General features: G+C 46.7%; 1 protein-coding gene across 1 annotated transcript in view; it reads left to right on the forward strand.

The window, feature by feature from the left end:
• Positions 1-368: 368 nt before the first annotated feature.
• LOC8023865 (protein Skeletor, isoforms B/C) overlaps positions 369-27,335 on the forward strand; it is a gene marked incomplete in the record, with an annotated part of 137,386 nt that continues 110,419 nt past the window's right edge. Inside the window, 1 exon segment of the mRNA XM_042287326.1 lies at positions 369-657. Coding sequence (XP_042143260.1) covers positions 609-657 — 49 coding nt within the window.

Consider the following 27,335-nt stretch of genomic DNA (forward strand, 5'->3'; position numbering starts at 1 on the left):
CCCCCCCCCCCCCCCCCCCTCCCTTTTTCTTTTTTTTTTCTGTACGCGCCACGGTTTGCGCATGATATAGCTTATTGAACACGGAGCAAAAAGGAAAAAAAAAAAAAAAAAAAGCCGTATCAACGTGAAATGGTCTCATGTCAGCACCCAGATACCAACACGCCAAGATTTCGGCACCCTATAGCCAGGGAGCAGCCCAAGTTCGGACTTGAGAGCGGCCGTCCCATCGGGGCAGTGTGCCGGCTCTCGCTCGCCCGCCCGGTGAGTAGCGGCGCCACGGTACGGCAACGCCGTGGGCGCCCCTTGGCGGATGCCGACCGACGACGAGCGGCCCCGCGCGAGAGAGCGAAGACGAGGCCGATCGCGTGTCGCAGGTTCCACGAGTCGGACGAGCGAGCGCGTCTCAGGTGCTCGAACCCCGAGGGCGAAGCGTTCGGCACCCGGCTTTTGCCCTTCCCCGACCCCCGGTGCGCGGTCCCGTTGCGTCGTGGTACCCCTGCGCAGCGCCAGGCGGCGCCGCCTCCGACACACAGCGGAAGCCCCCCGACGCTTTCCATGCGGCCGGGAGTCTGAAGTGGCACGGCAAGTCGTCGCACGCTTCAACGACCATGGCTTGGATACACGCGCTGCTGGTCGTCGTCGCTCTGGCCGCACCAGGTACGCGCTCTGCTTTTCCAAGCGGCCCTCAACGCGGCTCTGTGTGCGGGACTCGAACCGGTGGGCCGAGGCCGTTCCAAAGTGTCCCGCGTCCGGAGCTCCGGAGCGCGGTCTTTTCGGACTGCCTCGGTTCCCCCGATGGACCCTCGTGGGCGTGCTTGAGCCGTTGGCGGCGGCGCGCAATTCAAACGTTTCTTCTTTTTTAATCTTTTTTTGGGACGGGGACAGCTGGCAGTGTGGCGCGTACAAGCGCCTACTCTGACAGTACGTCGAGACGGCCCGCAAGTAGGGGTAGGCTTTGAAGAACAGGTTTTGCGCTGAGAAATATGCTTCGCCCGAACTGCGCTCGGGTACGCGCCGCCGGTGAACGTGCCTCGCATGCTATTGTCTTCTAGTTCTTAGGTGCAGCGAGCATTACATCGTGTAGCAATATCGTTTCGAAGGCGGTGCCTCGGCTGGACCGGTATGCACGGGGGCGGTCTCGGTGTCCGTGCGTCGTTACTTCTCAAGGAACGATTTCGTTCGAAAACGAAGCTTCTCTTTGGACCGTAAGCGTGAAGCCCCGAAGGCTTTGAATGGAAAGCGGTGACGGTAACATCGACAAGCAATTTTCACGAATCTTATTTCGGCCAGCGTGTTTTGTCGGAGTAAAATAGAAGCCCGGACTTCCGTACAAATCATAATATAAAAAAAGAAAATGTATTTTTAGAAGTGACACCCCAAAGCGTCAAAGGCAGAAAAAGCCTAAACGGCAGCGGATGGTTTTATTCCATGGAGTTATAGGAAGAGCCCATGACGTCGTTAGCATTTGAAAACCATCCACCCTTGTTAGGGCTTCTTTACCGAAATGTTAACTAATACGGTCATTTTTGCGTGCGAAAACAAAACAAAAAGAAAAGAAATGAGTAGACTTGTTGCACACCCGCAACGAACATATGCCCATGGGATAACTGAACACTGCACATCGCACACGCGCGGAAGCCGAAAAAATAAAAAAAAAACAAGAGCGCGCGATGAATGCCTTCTATTTCTGACCGAAGCAAAAGGCAAAAATAAGCACTCGCATCTCAGGAAAAATTGTATTGTGTGTTTGTTCAGGTAACAGAAAGTTAGGCAGCCCCGGTGGGTGTTCTGGCTTAGTTGCAGTGACCGCGACTACCTAAGCCCAGGATCACTGGGTTCTGCAGAACGAGCTGTTGCTCCACGTGCTCCGAACTGCGGTAGGTTAACACAATCGACCACCGCGATTTCCCCGTTTTGCAACTTCAGGTTCATTTCAGAGGTAAAGCCTCGTTCACACGGGTTTTGACAATACGTTTGCTTGGCTGCCAATTAAGGCTTAAAGGAACGGCTGCGATTGAGTTCGGAAACCACGCAAGGCAACGGTTGGGAGCGTTGTTAAATCGCCATCGTTACCTCGGCGTAAGCTCACGCAAAGTCATCTAACCCAATAAAGCACTACTGTGTATCTGGGCGTTAGTAGACTTGGAATTGACTGATCACAAAACTTGGGGCGCCAAAAAAAAAAAAAAAATATATATATATATATATATATATATATATATATATATATATATATATATATATATATATATATATATATATATATATATATATATATATATATATATATATATATATATATATATGACAACGCGTAAAAAAAAATTACGGGCATGTAATTTTAGATCGAATGAGTCGGATGGGACTCTAACTACAAATACTTTTAGGGTACTCATGATAAGTAATCAAATTACTTGTATTCGTTAACTACTTAGAATAATTGAGTAATTATTTGAATACATTTATTAAAAAATAATGACAGAGCAATCCGATTACCATTGGAAGTACTGAAGTTTGTCCATCGTTATTTTCCCTCTTCTTCCCTTTGTTTGTGCAAGTTTTACGCGAAGCAATCCTCGAACCAAGTCCATGACAAGAGGATGGTTTTCCAAAATTGGTGAATTAAGAAGATGAGCAGTTTATATTTCGCTGATCCTAATTAAATAATGCACAGCACGAAAGACCCGTTTACAAACCGGCAGAAAAATCTGTAGTTATAAAATCTGTACTAATCGGAAAGTAACGGCCAATTTTTTTTCTGGAGTAATCGATCAAACTAATGGAACACTTTTTGAGAAGGAGAAATTGGAATTGGAATCGGTCACTTTTTTTTTTCGAGTAACGTGTACAAGATTGATAAAAATGACCAAACATGGAATTTGTTCGTTTAAAACATCGAAGAAAAGGTATTAGGTCAACTTCATACCCTCTAAAAATTCCCGTGTGCCCACTTCTTCCACGGACTCCGCGGAAGAAGTATAAACTCCGTAAGTCATCCACGATGAGCGGAGTTGTTCGCACCCAGGGGTCCGAAGACCTCCTCGTTGCCAACTTAATGCAGACTTGGGGTCGCAGTGAACTAAACGCTCCGACGCAGCGAACTAAACGCTGCGACGTCGGTTGAGAGAGAGTCTGTTCCCAAGTTCCGCCGCGCGCGATACTTGATCCGAGCGAGTGCGATCGGAAGCCTGTACGTGTGTGGACTTTCTGCTGTGTTCATAAACACAGACGCCGGATATGACATAGCGTAGCCGCTGGATATAACGGAGCATGTTGTTATTTCTTAGCCTAAGAAATCAACGTATAGGGAGTATTCAATGGACGCCGTATTTGTGGGTGCTGTTTAGAGCGCATGCTCAGAACGAGCTCACATCAATAGGCTGCTAAGACCGGCACTCTTGATGGTGCGGAATGCACGTTGCAAAATAACTGTGGAAGCTCGCCATCAGCACGCGCTCAGCATTCGCGCACACAGCTATGGCCGCCAGTGAATACTCCCTATACATGGCTGGTAATGACGTCACATCAGCGGCCATAGTGGTTGTCAGGCGCGCGTGCTTTCTACAGTCATGCAGTTCGCACCGCCGAATTTGGTTTTCGCGGCGAGAAAAAGTAGGAATTCCCACCAGCACGATCCAAAACGTCATGTGCAAGCCATGTATAATAAAACAAAGAAACAAAAACACGTGACCCTAAACACTGAGCACAGGATGGGATGCATAAAAACTTGTTTAGATTTGCGTTTGAGTGTCTTAAATAGGAACGTCTGAACTAGCCTTTACGTTTCCTATTCTCGCCGGCCTAGTCGTTTATTCTGCTCTCATGCGTCGATAGCGGCGATTGACATTGCGTTCACTCAACGCCACCTAGAATAATCAAGGTTTGTGAGCAGCCTAGTTCACCACCTAGTATCGCCAACAAACATACTGTGATGGCGACAAATGAGCAATTGCTACCCAAACCGTCCTTCAACGGACTTACTGGACGCGGGGTGCCCAGCCGAACGCTGCATTCGTGTCGAATCTCTGCCTGCGTCTGATCTCACCTGTGACGACATCGAAATGGCGCGGGCTTCGATTGTTCTCGGTGGTGTTGGCTTGCTCCGCGCCTTCCGTGGTGAATCCTCCGAAATAAACGTCGCAAACACCCTGTGAAAACATGACCCTTGCGACACGGAGTAAATAAAATTCTCAACTTTAACGACCTGTAGCGAGCGCACTGGCGCCTATCAAAATGGCTGTCGTCTGGATGATCGTCGTAGAACAGCAGTGCTAGAACCTTATACTTTATTGTTTCACGTCAGGAAGGTGTAGGCAAGCTTTTTTTATTATGAAGCCGTCCATCCAGGAGCTAGGGAGCGCGATTCTCACACCGCGGTCCCACCATCGCTGGAAGTTGCGAATAGCAGACGAGAACCAGCTCGCCTGCACACTTTCGCTTCTTGCAACCCCGTGGAAGCCAGCGAGCGGGTTCGTAGTGCACATACGATACATGACCAAACCAGAAAGAAAGCGCAGCTTCAGAGAACACTCTCCTTTACTATTCCTGCTATTTTAGTGTTTCTTTTCTTCATCTCGCTATATTTTGAGGGACGTTGACCTTGCCTCTGTTGTCTGTGCCCCCTCGCTTTCTGCTTGGCCGCTTGCTGCCGAGATGGAGGGTGGGCCCAGCATTCCTGCGTGTTGCATTGTCGCTGCATCGCCTTGGGTGACTGCACTGTAGACTTGGAGCGCCCCCCCCCCCCCCCCCCTCCTCCCTCCGGCCCCCCAAACCAGTCACCGCAGATCGCTCGGTCGTTAGAGGATATCTAGGAACGCCACGTGCGTGGAAAGTTTCTCTGGACTCGGCTCGGCTGAGCTGTTGACCGGCGGTCGACGGACAACGAAGACGGTAGGCAGCTTTGGTCAACGTTCACTCGTCAAGGTCGCGAGCCCCGCTGTTTTTCGCGTCACCGATGACGTACGGGCAGAGAGACGTCCGGCATAATATGGATACGCATAAGCGCGTCATAACGAGGTCGCACCTTTTCCCGCTTCGACCGTAAAACGCCGGTGAGCGTCCGCCGGGAACGAAGATAAGGAATTGGTGGAAATCCAAAGATGCCGATTGGCCAACATCCTCCACCCGACAATGAAGAAAAAATAAAAATAATTTCTCCTTTCGTTTCGGGGGAAGGATCTTTACTATAGGGTTGTGTACAATTCGCGATACTATGCCCCGATAAACTGAAGGAGAGGAGAAGACGGGAGGGGACGTCAGAATGCCGAGCTCTGGTTGGATAGATTAGTGGGTAGAGCGAAAGCTAGCAGCAGCCTTTGTCTTCACTGCAGTCTGCACTCGTTGAACGTGTTAGAACGCGAAACACCGGTGCCCGGCGTGTGGCTTTCGCATTCGAACACGTTCGATGAGTGCAGTGCAGACAAAGGCTGCTGCTAGCTTTCGGTCTCCCCGCTTATCGTTCGAACCAGAGCTCGGCGGTCTGACGTCCCCTCTCGTCTTCTCCTCTCCTTCAGTTTCTCGGGCGCATAGTCTCACAAATCGTACATAACCCTATATAGTCTTTGTCGACCTATACGTTTGGCGAAAACTATGTGTAACTAATACAAAAAAATAAATATACGTTTTCTTGTTTTTTTTTTTTTGTTTTTTTTTTTGACCAGTGTTATTGTTGTGGCGTTCGAAGGATAAGTGTCACAGGAATATCGTGCATATCCAAACCGAAGACTATGCACGAAAATCGCCGTTCTTTCCCAAATCAACGAACGCCCAAGATCGACCGTATAAATCCCACCCTGAAATGAAGTATGAGAAATCTCCTTACCAATTATGGCGTTTTCCCGATTGCTCAGCCTATTCCTGATCGAGAAGTAGCTACTCAGCTGGAGTACGCGGCGCGTGTGTTCCACGGAGGGGCTCCTGCGAGTATAGTTCGCCGGCATCACGATTCTCCGCGGAGCTGATGTAATTGCCACATCGATACCTCTTAACAGTGTGCTCCATTTACTTTGATCTCTTGAATCGGTAGGACCCGTAGAGAAATTGTGAATGAGAGAGGGATAAAGATATTTCTCACTTTAACTGTGACAGCGAGTTTTCGGACCCAAAAGCTTGCGAATCGAGCGTGAAGAGACGGACAATTTGTTCTCCCGGCGACAAGACGATCGCGTCTCTATCGGGTGGGTCTGCATCAGTGGCTCCGACATCGGTGTACTCGTAGTCGAAGGTCCGCTTCACCAACACCAGCTAGACGGCAAGGCCCACACCTGACGTCATCACTAGTGGATTCACGCAGCGTCACCTAGATTGCGTTAACGTCGCCTGCCAGCGCGTCTCGCAGCGTTTTCAACGAGTGCGACGCTAGCACGCGGCGTCTGATGACGTCATGCACAGGCCTTGGCTCCTATGTGGTATCGGTTCCACGACGATAGAAATGAAACAAGTAGGAACAATGCGCCGTCTTCCAAGTGCGAGGAAACTGGAACCGAGCGTTCCTCCAATCGTCGCATGAGAACGGCGTGTGTGTGTGTGTGTGTGTGTGCGTGCGTGTGTGTGTGTGTACGTGTGTGCGTGTGTGTGTGTGTGTGTGTGTCTGTGTGTGTGTGTGTGTGTGTGTGTGTGTGTGTGTGTGTGTGTGTGTGTGTGTGTGTTTCTGTGTGTGTGTGGGGGGGGGGGGGGGTGATTTCCGTGGGCGCGTACCCCAGGCGAATTGCCAGGAAACTCGGTATCTTCTTCCTTCCGCCAGTACATCCGCAGCACCGTGAGACCAAGTTCAAAATAACTTGCAAGAGAGAAAAAAAAAAAAAAAAAAAAAGCTGCAATTCGTTTATTTTGCCGTGCATGACGACGTCGTGCGTCAGACAATCCGCATAGCGCTCACAAAAGCGCACGTGTTGTCTCTGCCCCATATCGAAGCACCGGTTGGCCTTAAGCTCCGAGTTACTTCTTCGCTAGACGTTTTCGGCTAATCAGTGAGTCACGTTGGCATGACGTGGGCTAAAGGGAGGTGAGACTTTCTGGGGTGTAACAATTGAGGAGTAGTGGCTGTTGCTATTTTTCTGCAAAGGAATGGAAACGCCCACCCCAACGGCCCACGAAGGGAGTCCAGCGAGTAACAGGGTAAAGAAAGCGATCTGTGTTGGAGCACTGAGAACAACGTTACACCGAGTGTCAATATTGATGAAATTCTCATTTTACTTCGCGCACTTGCGCATCTGAATCCCCGCGGAGCACGACAAGAGCCAGTCACTGGTGTCCGCGGAAGAGGCCTTTTTGAACAAAGGATTATTTTATCCCTGTTTTACGAGCACTGAAAAGGCTTTAAGAACGAACTCTTTTAAAGAATCGGTGAATCAGCTCGCGATCTCGACTCTGCGCATGCCCCTCGGCATGGTCTGGTTCGCCTAGTCTTTAATGGAGTTCGCGCTAATGAATTTAAATCACGAGTTGAATGTGTTGAGCACAAACTGCCCTTTGCTCAGCGACCCAAACAGTGTGCAGTCTTCCAACGCTCTCAAAAATGCGCCGCGCGTCCACTGTCACCGAGAACACCCCGAGGGTCAGTCACTCGGATCTATGGAGGAGGAGGCCGGAATTATGTGTAGACCTAAAATGGCGTCTGCTTTAGGACACTGAGCATGACGTCAGCATCTGAAACGCCATGCATGGGGTATATGTGTGGTCCTCTTCTTAATATTAATAATAATAATAATAATAATAATTTTTATTATTATTCTTTATTATTCCGTGCCTTAGAACGCCCAAAGCCTCAACATGAAACGCGTTAATGATTGTACAACATGCACGCCACTCAGATAGGAAACAATATGGTTATGGTGAGTAAATCAACGTTTCAAGTTCGCGTTTAAAATACGCCTAACTTGTAAAAGCTTCTAAAGACGTATTTGTTCAGATGATATTGAGAGACACTTGAATGCGAGGTATAGGACACACTATCTCTTGAGAACCAGAATGAAACACAGGAGTGCCTGCTGAAACGCAGACGCACGTGAAAGTTACCAGGAGAACACCACCCCTGCACACGGGACTCGTCATCTTGCAAACGTGCAGAGTCAGCGAGTTACCGGACATTCAAAGAAAGCTGCAAGTCGTCAGCAGCAAATAGTAACAACTGAGAGTGCTTGACGCAAAGCTCAACAGCATTTGTAATTGTAAGAAACAATGGTGGTCCATCGTTTGACCCCTGGGGCACATTAGAAGAAGGAACGTGTGCATCCGAAAGGCGACTCAAAATTCGCTCACTGCTATTACGATCGGTAAGTTGCAACACAGCAAAAATCGTTTAGAACAAAATATATTAAACACGTTCAACGGTACCCGAGCGGCAGGCTTGGGTACTTTTTACCGTGTTTAATCTCCACCAGCTCGCTTGTGCCCTTAAAAAAACACTGCAATAAAACCATTTGAAAAAAAAAAAAAAACATTTTAAAGCTTATTTGGGACATGTATTCTTGTTAAAAAATGACCGCATCTCCACGTGGGGAATGATATGTTGACTGGGGCGAAGCTCTGGTGGTGCTGATGATACTGATTTTATGGAACGTGGCTGTATACGCATTCGAGCATTTGACCGGAGCGCCCTCTCGTCAATAAACGTTGAGCCAAAGCATGCAAGGTTTATCGCGATTATATACGCATTTGACCGCGGTGCCCTCTCCAGTATAGACGTTGAGCGGCTACATGCAACGCTTCATCCATGATAGAAACCCCAGCTCTTGAGTTACTTCCACATCTCAGAGCCCCCTACTCGTCCCGCAGTCGTGGCCGAGTGGTTAAGGCGATGGACTAGAAATCCATTGGGGTCTCCCCGCACTGCGCAAACATTTTTTTTTCTTTTTTTAAGAAGACAGATGGGATGGCAATCGATGTGAGCACGGACGCCGGACAATGCTAGACCCTAAGGAGCTTCGCCCCTAAAATAAATTTGTCAAGAAAAAAAAAAGATTGCACTCAATATTTACGCCGTTAGGCGCAATTCAATTTAGGTGGAGGTCATGGCCCGCTCTAAGCCCCGCCCACAGATCAGAGACTCCGCCCAGTATTACTGGACAGACTTGGCTGCTCGACCGAACACGCAACAAGATTATACTCCGTCTCACTAAGAGTGTGCAGTACAACCAAAGCCACAGGGGAGAGAGCGTATATCAACCTGTTCAAGAGGAGGCAGAGGAGGAACGGGGTAATTCCATTCCTCTTCTCCCGTTCCTCCTTTCCCTCCTCTTGAATGGGTTGGCATACCCTCTCGCCCCTGTAACTTTCGCTGTACTGCACGGTGTCTTTCTTCCGCAACATCTGGTGCGTCTAGTCTGGCGTCTGGCACCGCCTGTTAGTCGTGCGAGCAGATGCAGGGTAGCTTCCGGCATCGGCTGCTCTAGACCTTTTTCACAAGGGCGCCGCCATCTTGAATGGCGGCAACACTTCCAGTATGGGCGAAAACATTGTTTTGCCGCCGCCACGCCAATAGACGGCATTTACGAAATAAGCGCAACCGTCACACATTTTCATTTTGCCTCCCCTCTATTTTTGTTTAACTATTTGCAGGTTGAAACGTTTTATTATTCTTTGTCGCCCATACCGGATACGCCTATTAGATGGCTGGGGACGAGAATACACGAAAATGGTGTATACCGCCACCGTCTATCGTCGTAATGCCCATAGACGCGAACTTGAAAGACTGCGCGTCGGCGTCCATTCACCTTCGTGCGTCTACTATTTCCCCTTCGTCTAATAACTTTTGCAGCACACGCAAGACGCGACCATAAAAGCGGCATTCTAGCGTTCTGTCATGCACGATCCAGGGTCCAATACAAACGTCTGTCAGCGTCTGTCGATGTGCAGTAAAAAGCGAGCGGGAGGACTAAACAAAAATCAACCAAATAAATGTGCAGTCCTTGTTATTTTTTTCGCGGTGCATCCGCGAGCAAGGTACGTGAGCGTCATGACGTTCAATTAAAACGCGACCTAAACACTTTAGCTTTGCCAGGCCAGGTGCACTGCAAAACTTGAGAGCTACTTGCCTATCGAAGCGAAATGACGGGCACGTACCGGACAAGCTTGATGCGCGCCGAACGCCCGATTGCCTCCAGCCAAATGGCTCGCAAACTCGTACCTGTGTAGGTATCTTCTCGGGTATTGAAACCACGGTCAAAATCACGACAGTTGCAGAAGTCATTGAACAGCGGAGGGCTGCTTTTACGGGAACTAATATCTTTATTCAGCATGAACACGAGCACAGAAATAAATCGAGCCATGTCATTCAAAATAGCTTATGTGGGACGGATTAGGCCAGTCCCGCTAAACAAGCCTCCACACCCCGCTTCCGAAGGCGCGTATTGCGACCGTTGTTTTGCTGCGAACTACGTCGGTTGAGAAGATCTTCCTCGAAACACATCTGTGACTCAAAACGACTCGCACTCATAAAAAATAACGAGCTCATCGAGCAACGCACTTTCAGCACTCCGCGGACGCCGGCAGCCCTGTTTGTTAACGTTTCAAACAAAAGCGGGACAAGCATTCTCAGAATGCATTTAAATACAATAAGGACTCTATCTTAATTATATGCTTCTCAAACAAAACAAAAATAGTCTATTAAAATACTATTACGGCACGGAGATACAAAATGACAACCAAACTTTCACACGCCAATCATCTCTCCAGCCAGTGAAAGATGTAAGCATCTTGTAAGCACGGCGCGGGGTTTAGCGAGGTGCGACTAGGCATGTACAATTGTACATGCCTAGTCGCACCTTTTTGGGGTAACTTAAGTTACCCCAAGAAGTAACTAAATACGTTACTCGAGACTCTCTCAAAAAGTAACTAAATACGTTACTCATTACCGATTCTCAAAAGGAACGCGTTAGTTCACCTCAAATGTTTCGAGTTACCTTTCTCGTTACTTTGAGGACCAAATACACAACTGCTTTTGTTTCACTGCTTATTGTTTTCTTGTCAGTAGTCGTTGCACTTCAGCAGTAGCAAGTTTTCGTCAGTTGTTTCCCCGCTTCCTTGAAAATACATCTCGGGCGACGCTGAAGAGTCGTTCTGCCGACGCGCTCGAAGGAAGAGCTGGTGAATCCGGGATTCCCATCTCTCTTTCGTTTCCTCCGCTCCTAAAGTTCCAAGTTTACAGTGGGTTCTGTGCCTTCCCGTGTTGGCAGTCTCCGGGTTTACAATCGGTCTGCACACGATTCTAGAAGCTTCAATCTTCTAGAAGTAAGGGTGAAGGACATTCCCAGCTGTAGAGTTCCACTGACGTGTTCGGCGACGAACGTTGCTACACTGTCATACTGTTTAGTTGTCCTTCGGGTTGCTTATATTTACCTTTGTCGCAATAGACGCATACTCAGGTTAGAATTAAGACGAGGCTGTCTAAATGGCGCTGTACACGTTACTCCTCAAAAGTAACGAGATACCGTTACTCGTTACTTGACCTTACAAGTAAATAATTATGTTCCTAGATATTTTTTCTTAAAAAAGGTAACTAAATAGGTTATTCGTTACTCAAGAAAAGTAACTAGGTAGAGGTAACTCGTTATTACTAACGAGTTTCGTACATGTCTGGCTGCGACCTCTACCATCTGCAACTAGATTGCATCTAGCGAGGTAAACATTGCTCGCAAAAATTTCGCTTTCGTGGTTATTTTTTTTTAATACGTTTCTTATTTAAGATTTTTAGAAGAAAAATATGTTTCATTGCAGTGTCGTTTATGAATACTTTTGTCCTCATCAAGCGCCGGGCACTCTCCGTAAGGACTGCTCGTTGTCTTTCTCGGCGCTCTGCAGGGAAGCATGCACATGGGGACTTCTTTAAGAGGGAAGCGAGATTGTAGGCTGGGGTGAACACGTTACCCGGGGACTGATTTGCCAGGTTCCTCTCGTGCAGCGCAGTGGTTCCTTCTTTTGCGTGCACCACGGCGAAGCGGATGCGTAAGTCTTTTAACACGCGGAGAACGCTACGATTAGCACCCAACGTGTACGACAAGAGTGACCGCCTTCTCGGATCAGACGGGTGCTAATTGGAGTGTGAGGGGACCTCGCCTTGTGGCCAAATTCTAAGAGACTTGACGTGAGCATAAAGTAGCTCGCATTTTGGGTGTGGCTTCGCCATTTTATCACTATAGGTAACTAAAAGGACAAATATTTTACACAGAAAACACAACGTGAATGTTGGCCTGCTGCGTCTGAGTCGGCGTTCGAACTTCTGCTTATAAATTTCAGCTCAAAAAGGCCTTGAAAGTTTACGATTAAAAAGTCCGACTATTGAAATACAGCCTCGATGAAACTTTCTTGCTCGCTACGTGAAGCCGCCGAATCTTTTGAATTATTTTATAGCGCATCTCTATGTTAACGCCACCCACTGTGTACACAGTCTTGCGTCCCTAACGTCACACCGAGGCCCTGGCTGTGGATTGAAACTAGCGCAGATCGTTTGCCTTTCGAAAAACATGTTCGAGGGCATGTGGAGCGCGCACATATTCTGCGGGTAAAAGCACCTGTGTTTGAGCGGTGGTAGGTACGGGCTATTCAAAGGATGACATAGTCAATATGCTACAGCTGATACGGTGATACCTCCCATACCATAGAGTGGCAGTTATATGCAATAAAAGGATCCCATACTTGATGTGCTATCTAGGAGTACAATGAACCATCGCACCAACTCCTCGGCTAAGTAGGCGGATAGCCCACCACATCGATCCGTACAGTGACATGGTAGGCATACACCTAAATTTAAAAAAAAAACAAAAAAACGAATTTGTTCATTTTCTTGGAAGCAGGAATCCAGTCAATCACTGCGCACGACGACAAACCTCAGCAAATGGCAAACATGATTAGACCCGAAAAACGCGATGTGCGCCGGGGCAGTGCGCAGGTGAAATGTCAGTCTCGTCTCGATGAATGCATCGGAGAGTCAATCATTACGATCCTCAAGAGAAAAAAAAATGTCTGTGAATTACAAAAACGGAAACATGTCGATTACAAAAAAAAGTGGTCTATAAGTGACAGTGAGTTTTCACGTAGTCGCGTATATTCCAGCACGGGAAACGCCACGTTTAAATGTCACACCGTGGACTTTATTTTTACGTGGAGGCGTTTCTATCCGTTTCGTCATTCGCCGACATCTATCAGAAATTGAAAAATCTTGCTTGGTGATTTTTTCTTTAGCCTTCTTCTCGGCTAAGGGTAATTAATCTCACTGGCTGTGACAACCAGCTGCTCGGGACTTGCCTCGCCCTGCGTCGTAAAAGCTGATTCTCAAGGGACGGCATAACGTAGGTTATTTGCAGCGCATGCTCAGAACTATACCTCGTTTCACTATAAGTCAAAGCGCAGACGATGCTACAAACCAAAGGGGCGCAATCAAGTAGGGCCAAAAAAGGCCTAAATAGCGGTGTCCGTCGTCTGTTTGTTTATCACCAGCTAAATCAATAGAGCGCAGTAAACACGCCGTGGCCTTTCACTTTTAATCTGCTCGTCGGTGTTTTAGGTCCTTTTTAGCCTCTCACAGCTGAAGAAAGGCAAAGTGTGGCAACTCTTCCACGCTTTGCCTTTCTTTTAATTATCGCAGTCAATGAGATATTGCTGCATTAGAGACCCCGAAGAACGAACCACAAAACACGAGGCGTGAATATAATCACCCTGCATCTCTCAAGCTATCCGTAACGTCTTTGACTACGTTCTGACTTCAGGGGTCCGATTGTGGTCACCGCGATTTCTGATTGGCCTCTCGCAGAGAGAATGAAGCGTTCGTAGACGGATCGTCTGCTAACGCGAGCGAAGGTTCGTCTGTTACTAAGCGTCGCTCGCAGACGGAAGTAACACCGTACGCAGTCTGCTAAGCGGGCGAAAAAAGAAAAAAAAGAAGTTGACCGTCTGTTACAAACCGAGCGCCGCGGCGAAGATCGGACGCAGGCTGAAATTGTGATCGCCCTCTATTTTACGTTGCAAGCTACGCGAAGCGCAACTTCGTCTGCTTTTTGCACAGGGGTTGCGATGATGTGAGTACGCCGAGCTCTTACTGGCTGATTGAAAGAAGAACAAAAATAGTGGGTAGATCTCGAGGCTTCTAGCATTGAGATCCACCCCCTGTACTTTCGATCAAAGCCAACCAGAGCTCGGCGTCGTTCTGGTTGGTTACCGCAAGAAGCAGACGACTTTCTAGCTCGGCATTAACCGCTCTCGCTCCGTTTGCAAATCTCAAGGGGCTGGTGGCGTGCACGTAGACCTCTGGATCAAGGAGTACGAAAGACAAGCACGTAGGAGGCCGCAGACCTCTTCGCAAGTTCTCACCAAAAATAATCCTTCAGAAAAAAAAAAAAAAAAAAAGTTAAAATAAAAATAAAAAAGAAAGAAAAAGTAAACTTCGGAATAATTTTTTATTTTGCAAATGCAGCTTTCATGACGTGACATTCGAGCGTTTTTCGATATATTTTTTTTTCTTTTTTCATTCGGCTGCCGATAGTGACGTTATACTTCCGTTTTATAGCGGCGTCGAGACGTCATCGGACAAATCGGCCGTTTTGCCTTGTGTATTTTCTAAGCTAAGTAAAAAAAAAAAAAAATCTTGTTGGCTGATGTTCGAGAGTCGACGCGCGTTTAAATCTTAAAAGTCCCCTTAAAAAGAAATATATATATATATATATATATATATATATATATATATATATATATATATATATATATATATATATTTTTTTTTTAAACAGTCTGATTGGGACGCGCGTGTCAAAAAATAAATTTTGCGCAAAAAAAATATTTTGGAGCATTATTGACGGCGAGAGATTTCTTTGAAACTCTGCGTGCGAAGTCCATGACGTCACGGGTCATTCCGGAATGACCATCTCGGTCGTGAAGGTGAAGCTGATCCACCTCTCCTCCACGCGTCCTAAATGCCCAGAGAGAAAACAAGTGGAAAACAGGAGACTGTGGACTAAATCGCATCTCTATTTTTTTTTTTTTTTTTTTTGCGTAAAATTAATTTTTAGACGCGAGGGGGGGTGGGGGGGGGGGGGGGGGGAGCGTCACAACGCCACTCTGATTCCAACGATTAGTGGGTAGACGCAAAGCCTTTTGTCCACCGCACTCGTCGAACGCGTTAGAACGCGGAACGCCGGTGTTCGGCGTTAAATTCGAACGCTTTCGACGAGTGCAGTGAAGACGAAGGCAGCTGTGCGGAGAGCAAGTCGTCTGCTTGTTTTGCAGGAGTTGCGGTGACGTCAGAACGACGCCGAGCTTTGATTGGCTCTTGTTGCAGGATAGTGGGTAGGCCTGAAAGGAAGCTGCCTCGAGGTCTACCCACTATCCTGCAATCAGAGCCAGAGCTCGGCGTCATTCTGACGTCACCGCAGCCCCCTGTGCAAGAAGCAGACGAACTTGCGCTCCGCACAGCTTTAGGTCTACTCACTAATCATTCTAAGCAGAGCTCGGCGTTCTGACGTTCCCGTGCGCTCGATCGCTTTCTCCTCTCCCCTCAGTTTCTGCTCGCACGTAGGGGGAGAGCGAGTCTCGGGAGATATCTGTACGAGGTGCAGGTGCAGTCAGACCACGAACGTGGAAAGCGCACCGCATATAAATACGAATTCCGTGGAAGGAAACGAAGCAGAAAGTAGAAGAAAAAGTTGTCCGCAGCAGGTTACCCGACCTGACTATTTTCTTAGCGAGTAATGCATCGAAATGTGGCTACGCGGCCGTGCAGCCAAGTGGGAATGCCGCCGACACGCCCGGTATTTCCAAAGCGCCGGTGCATCGGCGAGTATACGGCGTTGGACTCGCGCCAGACGCGGTGCTTTCCTGGAAACTCCGAAAGACAACCGCTTGAACTGGAACAAGTTGCTAGAATTAAAATTTCTTCAATTTTACAAAAAATAAATAAAAATAATACGAGCCCGGATTCTAAATTGTACGAACGGCCTTTAAAAAAAAAAAAAAAAATAAGAAGAGTAGGAGAAGAAAAGAATCGCTAATGCCACGTAGAGGAGTGCACCACATTTTCGATCCTCGATTAAAGATTTTCTTTGGCATTTATCATGACACAGACGTGACACAGAGTTTTGAACAAAGCTGCGAACACATTTATTGCAATGGATGAAGAAAGAATTAACACTAGGACAACACAGAGATGTGGTTGTGTTGTCCGAGTGTTAATTGTTTATTCTTTCTTCAGCCATTACTTGAATCAACACGGTCTTCTCCCAAGCACATTTATTCTCTTGATCGGTGGTCATCGCGACGAAAAGGATATACGCACGCACATTTATTATTGTCTTGATCGGTGGTCATTATTTCGCGTGGACGACTATCGCCGCCCCGAGGAGCCGGGGGAAACTAGACACGCGCGACGGGACCGCCACCCCGGCAGAGCGGAAGGAAAGGAAACTATAGGCACGCAAGTGGCTTGGAACGACGACTAAGAGAAGGCGGAGCGAGCGTAGACGTGGCCGACGCGGGTCGCACTGCGGCAAATCTTTGAGAAACCTTTATTAACTACCCGAGACTCTACTGATCTTGAAAATGGTGCCTATTGATAACGAATCTACTGAATAGACCTAGAGTGCCTCAATTTTCTTCTGTTTAGGGTGATGCCATCGTCTTGTAGTACCCGATGCCGACAGCACGCGCTCACAGGGAAAATACAAAGAAATTGCAGGAAACAAAATGTCGCCGTAGCACAGTCAGCGCCACGAGCGCGTGCAGGAACACGCTCTTTCACGCGCTTCAGAACAAAAATTAAAAATAAGCGTTAGAAACGAAATGGTCATATGTCATCACCCCAAGCAAAGAGCACATGAAGGCACCCTAAATAGACCTATTGCTAAATTATCCAAGCATCAAGGAGAATCCAGGGAATGGTGTTCCAGGCGCCGCACGTGCCGGCGTCTGCAGCAGTGACTGTTGTAAAGCACAAACCTAAAACAAATGGCATCTTGCACGCGCGTTCGTTAACGGTTTTTTTTTTGTTTTGTTTTGGTCATTTACTTCGAATCTTTTATATGGGGAAGGCGTACGCGTGCGGCGCGTGCAACGGTGCGAACGGAGTTTTTGTTCACGCACATGAAAATTCCACGCCACAAACAGCTTCACTGTAAAATACATAAATTCGGCTAAAACTGCAATGGCTTTAACTGTAGTGGACAATAGCACGATGGATTGTGAAACACATATCATGTTGAAGAACGCTTTCATACCATACTAGAGATTATCAGACAAGAAGAAAGATGGAATCCATGAGGTTTTTGTGAGTGCACTCAATGGATAAGCGGACTTCTTTTGCACGGCGATCGAGAGGGAGGGCGGGAGCACGTGCATGACAGGTTGAGATTAAAGCAGAAAACACGATGAACTTTGTTTCCGGTGGCGATATTTGAGATGGAATTGTTTGAGGTATAATTTAAAGCGTGTTTACGATATACTTGTCATCATGAAATTTGTTGCGAAAACCCAGTAACTGTCTGTTACAGTACAAATTAATTCTACATCGAGGTACGATGCCTACGCTTCAGTCTCCCATCAAATATATGTGAATCGTTGGCCCTTACCCCTATAAACACGCGTGCTAGTCCGTCTTCAATTCAGTTCAGTCTGATTTCTTTTAGCAGCTGGTTATTCGAAAACTGCACCCCAGAAAAATGTTCCGTCGAAATGGGGACATGGCAGATTATGAACCCAGGGGTCTTTGGGGGATATGCAATGTCAAACCTTCATCTGCCCGCTCGTTTCTGTTTATATTAACCAGGTACATCGTCCTGGCGAAATGTCGGTAAAGCGACCATATTTATCCGAAACACACACGCTTGAAAAGTACTATTTTTGGGTGTATTATACTTCATTTCACCTTAGGTCCGAGCGCGGCCGATGTTAGGAGCCGAAGGGCTAATCAAACAGCGCAAAAAGCGCAGCGCCGTGGTGTGCTCTCTGCACTTGATAGGACTAGCCGGCGGAAAAGCACGCACAGAGACGGCGAATACCGGCGGTCCTATCAACAGCAGAGAGAACGCCATGACGTTGTGCCTCTTTCGCTGTTTGATTGGCCCTTCGGCTCATAACATCCGGCCGCGCTCGGATCTAAGCTGAAAGGAAGTATAGGAGCTCGAACCGCGCTTTCTTATTCTCGGTCGTCGAAATCCAGCCTTCGTCGCTCTCGATATACCGCCAGGTATCGTTCCACAATTCACTGGGCTCGAGGTTATGTCGCTAGGTGGCGACATCTTGCTTAAGGTTACGAGAACATTAGCCTTCCATATTTCAGGCACAGCGTCACCTTCATTCAGAAAACGAAAAACCTAATTATACTTCACAGCAAAGCCGCGGAAGCGCCGCGCTTCCGAAATGATATTGTAGGAGTCGGAACTCGGAATGGCTATAGACCTTTTTCACAAGGGCGCCGCCATCTTGAATTGTCGTCACTTCCGTCGCCACGCCAATAGAAGACCTTTAGTATATAAGCGTAACCGTCACAAATGCTCGTTTTGCCTTCCCTCTATTTTTTCAGGTTGAAACGTTTTATTATTTTTTCGTCGCCCATACCGGATACGCCTATTAAGTGGCTGGGGACGAGAGTGCACGGAAAAGTCTACACTCGAAGAAAATTTTTCATGTGTATCGGGGAGCGACGAAAAAGGAGCGTACGTTCAAAGGAGATGATGGTGTGATCATTGGAACCGCTCGCCGCCCTCTCCGACGAAGCCTTTGCGGACGCGACACATTTCCAACAAGTTCATTCGACCGTGCAGCTTTGTTGTGTGGGCTCGCGCGGAGAGTCAGGCACGACAGAATTACAAAGCGCCAACGATGCATCGCCGATGCACTATTAAGCAAAACATATGGTCATTTTATTTTATTTCTTTTATTTTTCCTGGGTGGTCGTAAAATATGCGCCTCTTCATTCTGGGGCAGTTGTTCTGAAATGAACGGTTGGCTCTCAGACGCCCTGCAACGATTTGCTCCGAGGTGGTATCATAAGAAGCCCAGGGCTCGCCACCTCCTGTGTCAGTTGTCAGTGACTCTAGCGCGTCTGACTTGCAGAGTTGCGCATGACGAAGTGTCGGGCACCAGAAGAGGAAGGCGAGAGAATTAAGATGGAGGCGAGGCATGGGGACTTCCATCTTTGTGCGAACCCGAGACCGAACAAGAGATAAGAGACAACACTAGACGGCTGCGACAGAAGTAGAGGAAGGAGCAATGCTTGGTGCTTCGAGCGCGTCGCGGGTATAGTACACAGAATGCTTTAAAGGGATACTACAACGAAATTTCGGCGCTCATTTTTTGGTTTATATGTGTTCAAAAGAGCAGTATCACATGGAACATACCAATATCTTGTTAAAAAAGTCTCGAAAAAGAATTTCAAAACGAATTAAACGATTAGCAAAGAGCACCTGGTGGATGTCGCTAACGCCTCGTTTGTAATGCTCGTCTAGGAACCTTGACAGTTAGTGACGAAGGTTGTCTCGTCTCCGGCCACGACGAGAGAAGGGGGGAAGGAGGAACTCCCCTCTTCCCGAGAATCCGTTTTGTGTGTCGCAGAAGTCGCTATTGTCCCCCTAGAAAATTATAGAAGATTAACCCGTCACTCAAAATTCGTACAAAAGCAGCCGCTTCGGTGGCTGGAACGGCTAGGCAAGTGTAGCTTTATTTAGTGACACTAGACTAGGCCATCCTCTCGACGTCAGCCTCGCCGTAGCTTTGCTTGTCTTGAGACGACCTACGTCACGATTGCGTTGGATGTCACGTGCTCTAAGCTGGGCCTTCTCCGAGCGCTTGCCAGAGTGGGCCGTTTATAACGAAAAATACAGCCACCAGGATCAAAATACAAACGTGCGATTGTCATTTACTGATATTGTGGATCATATTCAACCTATTTTTGAACACGACGGGAATATTTCAAATTTCGTTGAAGTATCCCTTTAATATGAATACTACGCACTGTACCGGCCTAAGATTGGTACCGCGTTAGTCGCTGCCACGAGGCAAATTTCTTGAGGGGCAGAGCATTTGAAAAATAACGTTCTTTGTGTCGGGAAAATAAATGAATATGTTAAAGGAGTACAAAACTATCGATAATACTATCGATAGTATCGATAGTCGCCAGAAATTTGACTATCGACAGTCGACTATCGAAAAACTATCGATAGTACTATGGATAGTCGATTATCGAAAAACTATCAAAAGTACTATCGAAAGTCGACTATCGATAGTTCTGCGGCACTATCGATAGTTTTGGATACACTATGGATAGTATCGATAGTCAATTTATCGATAGTTTTGCATCACTAATATGTAGCTCCAACCAGACACTTGCTGGGCATCATCGAAAACAGAAAAGCTCGCGAGCGATAATTTTTGCACATTAGTACGGGTCTCTAATATTGACTGATTTAGTCACTTTTGTTCGACGCCCAACAAGCTTCTAATTGGAATTTGAAACCACACCTTTGTATTTACTAAGCAGAAAGGTAATTTATGTAAGCCTAATTAAGGACTACATTACCTTAAACGTAGCTGACTAAATTGGCCCCTCGGCAGTGACTAACACGGCACCATTCGTTTTTCTCTTCGATGCGTAGTTTTCACAGGCAAAGTTTGGCCGACGATCGGTTAGGCCCCCGGCGTATAGTACAAACGTGCAGACCCTTTTTGAAGGGGAAGGCGCCTTGTGCTCATCGTTAGCGCTTGACCGGTAGCCATCAAAAGTTATCAAATTACTTGTAATCGATTACTTTTTAGCAAGTAATCACTAGAGTAATTTGGTTACTTTTGGAAGTACTTTTTTACTATGTTCCCCTCCCCCTTGTGATTTGGCCCTTTGTACACATTTCCTACCAAGAAATGTTCAAAACTTCAAATCAAGCCTCCGCCAGAAAGATGGTTTGCCAAAATTGGCGGATCAAGAAGACAAGTAGTTTATAATTCGGTGATTCTAATCCAATAACGGGCAGTACAAAGGGCCGGTTTTAAAACCGGCAGAAAAACGTCATTCTGAAAATCTAGTCATGCAAAAGTAACAGTTACTATTTCCAGTGAAGGCTAATTATTTTTCTAGATAAGAATTGGAGTAATCTAATTGAATACGTTATAACCAAGATTGGAATTGAAATAGTTCCTTTTCTCGAGTAACGTGTACAAGAATGGCAAGTAACGCGTGACTTGTACCCAGCTACATTTCTCGGAAACAAAGTAACGACCTAGTTACTTTTTAAGAGAAGAGAATAATAACGTATTTGCATTACTTTTTGATAAGGTAACAAGCAACGCTATTTAGTTACTTCTGGCGTGTACAAGTACCCAACCTAGTTCTCACCCCATAGCTTGCGCCTGAAATTTGTACGACGAGAAAACGCTAAATATAGACCACCAAAAGGTGCGCACGAGGCATATAGAGCCACAGTTATCCCTAATGGAACCCGTCAGAAAGCGAGGAATTATTAACGACGACAAATATCGGCGGCGGCTTCATGAAAACGACATGTGCAGAGTAACTAGAAGCTGACGCGTCACCTTAAAGCCGAGGTAACGCGCTTTCTTTTATAGCATTAACGAGTGACATACTTCGTTACGTTTGAATGAGTGACAAGTAACGGTATTTAGTTCCTTTATTTCAGTAGCATTCAGCGCGCTTATCGTTTCGCTGGGAAGTAAACGCACGGACCTCGGCGCATCTGGGAGGTGGTCGTCGTCCCTGATCCATCCGGGCGCAGCTGCTGGCCAAAGCGAGCCGTCACAACTGGGACACGTGCGCAAGGCGCGGTCAAGAGGCCACAAACGCGTGCCGCGTCCACGGAACCGCGCGCCGCTGCCCAGGCCAGGGAGTCCCGCGAGCGAACACGCGACCTGGCGAGGGGAACGGGGTGCCCGACACCGTCACACAGCGACGCGGCAGCCCCGCTGGCCCACTTGGAGGAAGGAGACGAAAAGCCGGTCAGCCGCGGTGGAGCCGGGTGCCGCGCGTCGAGCGAAACACGGCGCAGCAGCCCTGTTCCTCGATGTCGGCCGCTGCCCAAGGCAGGCTTTTCTCGCCCGCCTGCCGGCCGGTCCCGCTTTTGGCCGAGCAGGAGACAATCGTCGTCGCGGACACCACCGCGTGCCGTCGCTTTTGTGTGAACCGCTCTTCGCCACTTTTTAAAAGCGCGCCTGTCCGAAATGGAGAGAATCAGCTGGGCGACCCCCGCGGAAAAACGGGGCTCTCGCTCGGGGATGGGGTGCGTTCGTTACTGCTCATTTCGTCGGACGTGGGTGCTATTTCGAGCCAAGTTTTGTCCGAGAGGCGACAGACCAAATCTTTCGCGTCAAGTTGGTAATGCACGGACGCTACGATTGTCGCCACAAACGTTTTGAGGTGTGGAAAGCAGAAGAGGTTTGGGCAGGAAACGACTGTGGCGCCACGAAGCCTCGTCATTTCCTCTCAGAAACTAGCCCTCAATCGTCGATTTGTAGAAGAACGTCGTAGAAAAATCGTTGAAATAATAAAAAGCACCGTATCACCCCTGTCACTTCTGCTACTCTTTTGGTACCAATAGTAGTGCATTGCACTGGCGTATTCGTTTCTCGCCTCTGTGACGATTTGACAGTGGCCAAAGTAAGCTGTGTTGCCAGCCGAAGACATCCCGGTGGTGAAGTTGGGCGGACGGGTATGGCTTCGGAGATGCCTCGTCTTCAGGAGCAGCTTGCAACGTGCTGCTCGCAACTGGCCAGCAGACAGATGCACGCACCCAGACGTTCCGCCAGATCGGCATTGTCACGAAATTAGCTTTGAGCGTGATACACGGATACCGAAGCACGGGAAAAAGAGGCTATATAAAGCTCTGAACTCTGATCTTTGGTGGAACCGATTGACCTCTCTGGAGGATTGACCCGCTGTGAAATCGCTATCCGGGACGGGCTCTGTTCGATCAATATGCGGAAGCAACGTGACTGTTTGTGGGCGAAAAGTTTAGTCGGGTGGTACTGTTTCAGTTAAATGAATAAAGCTATTTCCTTTGCAAGATTTACACTCATGCAAAGTACATTATCGATGACAAAACCGAACATGTTGCAGATTTCATATAACATTTTAGAGTGTTTATATTAAAAATGTTTCACGTTGACAAGGTAACACTTTAAAGGGTTACAATTGAAAACGAGCGTGTTGGTTAATAGATACGAAAACTTGGAAGTATAAAACAGCGAGGACGAAGACGGGAACAGGACATCTTGAAAAATGGCCTGTTCTGTCCTCGTCCTCGCTGTTTTATACTTTCAAGTTTTCGTAACTTTAAAGGGGTACTGATATGAACCATTTTAGTATACCTCTCACGTTCAGAAATTGGGTAAGCACGATCATCAAAATCGGCTAATGACAATCGCACGTTCGTTCTGGAACGAAGGGCTATATTTTTCGTTCCAAATGGCCGATTCCAGTGAGCGCTGGAAGAGCAGCCTTCGGAGAGAGCGATGTGTCTCCGGAGATTCGGCGCCCCCAGCGGCGGTCGTGAGGTCACGTTTACCTTCACGGGCAAAGCTAAAGGAAAGCTGGCGTGGTTACGAGCTTCGGCACTTGGTGGAGTCCACGCGTTACAAACCTGACCGTTCGGGGTGCCCACTCCCCGCTCCCCGCAGGCGTTGAATAGGCGCAGGAGAGAAAAGAAATCTGGTTCGGCCAACGGTTCGGCCAAGGTCGACAGGGCTCGAGCGCACGCTGCTTGCTGCCGTACTTCCGCGGAGCGGTGCTGCTTTGATGGGTAATATGACTTACGGACATTCCCTTTATTGGTTTAAAAACATGTTTTGTTGTCTATTCGAGAAAAAAAAATTGGTTTTTCTGTTGTGTGGCCAGAACATGGTTGACGTTTATACAATGAACTAGGCGCTAGAAAAAAAACTGTAAAACCCTTCACTCTCGCGTCCCCTATTCTTTGCGAATCGGTCACAGAGGGCATAATCGCGGCGACTAAATTTCGCGAATTCCAGACTTCCAGACATTCGCGAAAATTAAGAGCTCGCGAGAACTAAGGGTTTTAGAGTATCTACAGCAAGAAGAACAATATTTGCAATACACTATTAGATGCGTAGTTAGGGCGAAGAAAACCGCGAAGCAACATAGGAATGACAAAAAAAAAAATATCACTGCTTTAAGTTCCCGAGCACTTCCCTAAGTTTTTGTTTTGATGTTTTCCATAGCATGAAGTCTGGGAGGTTATGGAAAACGTGTGAAACGGAATATCTCTGCGTGCGTTCACCATACTTAGTTCTAACCCGAAGGATGTCAAATTTAAGCGATGTCCTTAATGGTCCCTGGTGAGTACGTGGTGTTTTATAGTCGAAATTCCAGAAATGCCGAAGTACGACTGTTTCTTAGTAAAGTCCCCCAAAAGACAATAAGCAAAGCGCAATTTTTTTTTTTTTTTTTTTTTTTTACAGGCCGTTTAAGCGTAGACTTTTCAAAATTGATTTTAATCAGGGGTTAATTCTAGATCGCCAAAAGTTCGAGAGTCCGAAAGAAAAGATGGTTATCGCCTTTCTTTAGAATGGAAGAGCTTGCGCTAACGTCTTTTTGACAGAGAAAGGCATGAACACATTCGTACTGTAGGGGGAGCAGGAAATGCTACTTAGTATTTTACACCAATATATGTCATGAGCGTATGCCAGTATTGGCGGAAATGCGTTACAAATAACAGCGTTACTGGTAACTCGTTACTTTTTTCTGTAACGTAACGTACTCGTTCCATGTTCAAACAAGTAACGGCTAACGTACTTACGTTACTTATTTCAAGTAACGGGTAACGTTGTTGCATCATCTACCATTTCTTTATTTCACTAGTAGCGAGTGGCGTATGTCGTTACTTTTTTCTTCTCGGTAACTCTATACAAGACTGGCGTATGCCAAGACCATTTCCTGTCGAAGTATAAATGTAGGTACCGTTTTCTGATTTATGTTCAATAGGATCACACTCGCACTCTCTACAGCGGGAAGAGTGCAGCACTACTGTATATGACGGTTCTACTGGTTTGAGTGGGCTACAGACCAGTTTTGTCTTTGAGGGATTCGCGTTAGGTTGGAATGAAACCAGTCCATTGCGCGCGAGGTTGAAATTATCCTAAGGTTCTTTTTAATAGCATATATAACACCATCTGTTCGGCTTGTTAGTGAAACCATATTATCTGCGTATTGAAATACTCTGCTTTTTAGAATATAATTTGGAAGATCATTAACATACAAAAAAAGGCTAAAGGTGATAACACTGAGCCTTGAGGCGTCGCGGTAATTAGAAAGATCGTACTAGTGATAATATGATTTTTAAATGCCACAACCTGCGATTAAAGGTACCCTTTTAGCAGCGACAGAAAATAACCCCTGAAGTCCAGCCTGCAGAGTTTAGCATGTACAGATAAATTAGTTATTTATGTTGTCAAATGCTTTCGATATATTCAGAAAGGCTACAGAAGTTAACGTACTATTGTCGAAACTGGAATGTCAACAATCACGCTTTTTTTTTTTTCAGTAAAGTTTGAGCTCGGGCATTCCACAAGAAAACCGCATTGATGATCGAACAATACCTCGAAACATTCTAGAAAACTCTTTTTTTGTTTTTAAGAAATGTTTTGTCCAGTAACTGCGCAAGACACGAGCGGATTGAAATAGGGCGTAGGTTCTTGAAATCACTCACTGACCTTCCCTTTTAAAGTGATCTAACGATAGCTGGTTACATTCCCGTTAGTCATTAACGAGACTCAATGATTGTATTCATCAATTTTAAAGGTACATATGTATTTTTTTTGCTAAACTTCTTTGTAGGACACTTATATGAATTTGCCCTTGAGAGAGATTTCCTCTGTTTAAAGAAAAAGAAAAATAAAATCGCTTCGCAGCAAAGCCGACTGTTCATTTGTACCCCTTTAATGTGACAGTTACGTACGGTCATCACGAACTTGGCCTGCACGGGTGAGGTAACGGCTAAAGTGCTAGGGCTGGGCGTCGATTAAAAATTTTAACGCGATTAATCGCCACCCTTTAATCGATTAATTAATCGATTAATCGGTTGCGTTAATATTTATAATTAATATATTAAAAAGAGTGCAGCAACTCGTCTTGCCTTTGAAGACGTATTTTACTCTCTGTTGCACGGCGCAAAGGACATTTAGAATTGAGGATACGTATAGTTCAACGATTCAAAGACTCGCATATTTTTGCTCCAGCTCCGAAGACAAAGGAGTTTGTCCACGTTCTCCTACTGTAAGATAAGAAGTCAGAGCTCGTGCGATGCTTTCTTCTTTTTTCGGAGAAAGGAACCTTGATGAGAGGGCGTCGACTGTTGTCTGCGTTTCGGCGGATGGTCCTTGCTGCAGCTACATGGGTGCTTCGCTCGTACGCGATAATGAACCGAACTTACGCTTCCACTGTATGCAAACGGATTTTTGCAGATGATGCAGTGGACTTCCTTCGAGGTAAAAAGTTCACCGCTGGAGTTTACTTTGAACCTAAACTTTCCAGCGAGATTGATTTTCATACTCGTGAACTCGTCCATTTTTACATGCCGAATACTGGGACAAGTAACCATGGCGTTGTTAGCTTCCCTGCTTGTTTGTCTGCTTGTTTGTCTTGCCTGGGCAGGATGCGTAATATATCCTCAACACGTGAAGTTTCACGGTCGCGCGGGGATTAGTTGCGGGCCTGGCTTGTTCGTCTGGTCTCGGCAGAAGTGTAATGTATATCCTCGAACACGTGACGCTCCGCGAGCGCGAAAATTGAACCTTGCTCGTAGCACCTGGCTGGGAACGGACTTTTTTTTGAGTACCGATTAAAAAACCGATTAACCGGTTAAAACATTTGATCGCGATTAAAGCCTTAATCGATTAATCGGAAGGTTAATCGATTAATTGCCCAGCCCTCGTTAATCCTTTTTCTGCGTAACACAGACTCAAGGGATTTTTCTATCATATAGTCGATCGTACGGCGTTTTATCCCAAAATCGAGCCTGATTAACTAACTCACAAGTTTGTACTGTGTGAAAGCGATATTGTTGAAACTGCTTTTTAAGATATCTGCACTTAGAATATCGGTTTAAGGCGCAAACTCATTTATAAAAAAAAACAAAAACAAATTCCTGCAACGCGTTAGGCGTTGCCCGAGGAGAGTAAAACACATATTTTCAATAGAACGCTAATCATAAAAAAACGGGGGTAATTATAACCAGCCTATACGCCAACCACCCCAAAGGAGGAAATTTCCTCCCACACAGGTGGGAGAAAACTTGCTCTCCTCAGAAATGAGAAATTCCCATCTCTATCTGAGGAATGGAGGAAATTTCCTCCTGAAATGAAAGGAGGAAAATTCCCACCTCTATCATAGGCAT

The sequence above is a fragment of the Ixodes scapularis genome, unplaced genomic scaffold (assembly GCF_016920785.2).
Source record: "Ixodes scapularis isolate PalLabHiFi unplaced genomic scaffold, ASM1692078v2 PGA_scaffold9__187_contigs__length_104089568, whole genome shotgun sequence".
NCBI classification, from domain to species: Eukaryota; Metazoa; Arthropoda; class Arachnida; order Ixodida; family Ixodidae; genus Ixodes; species Ixodes scapularis.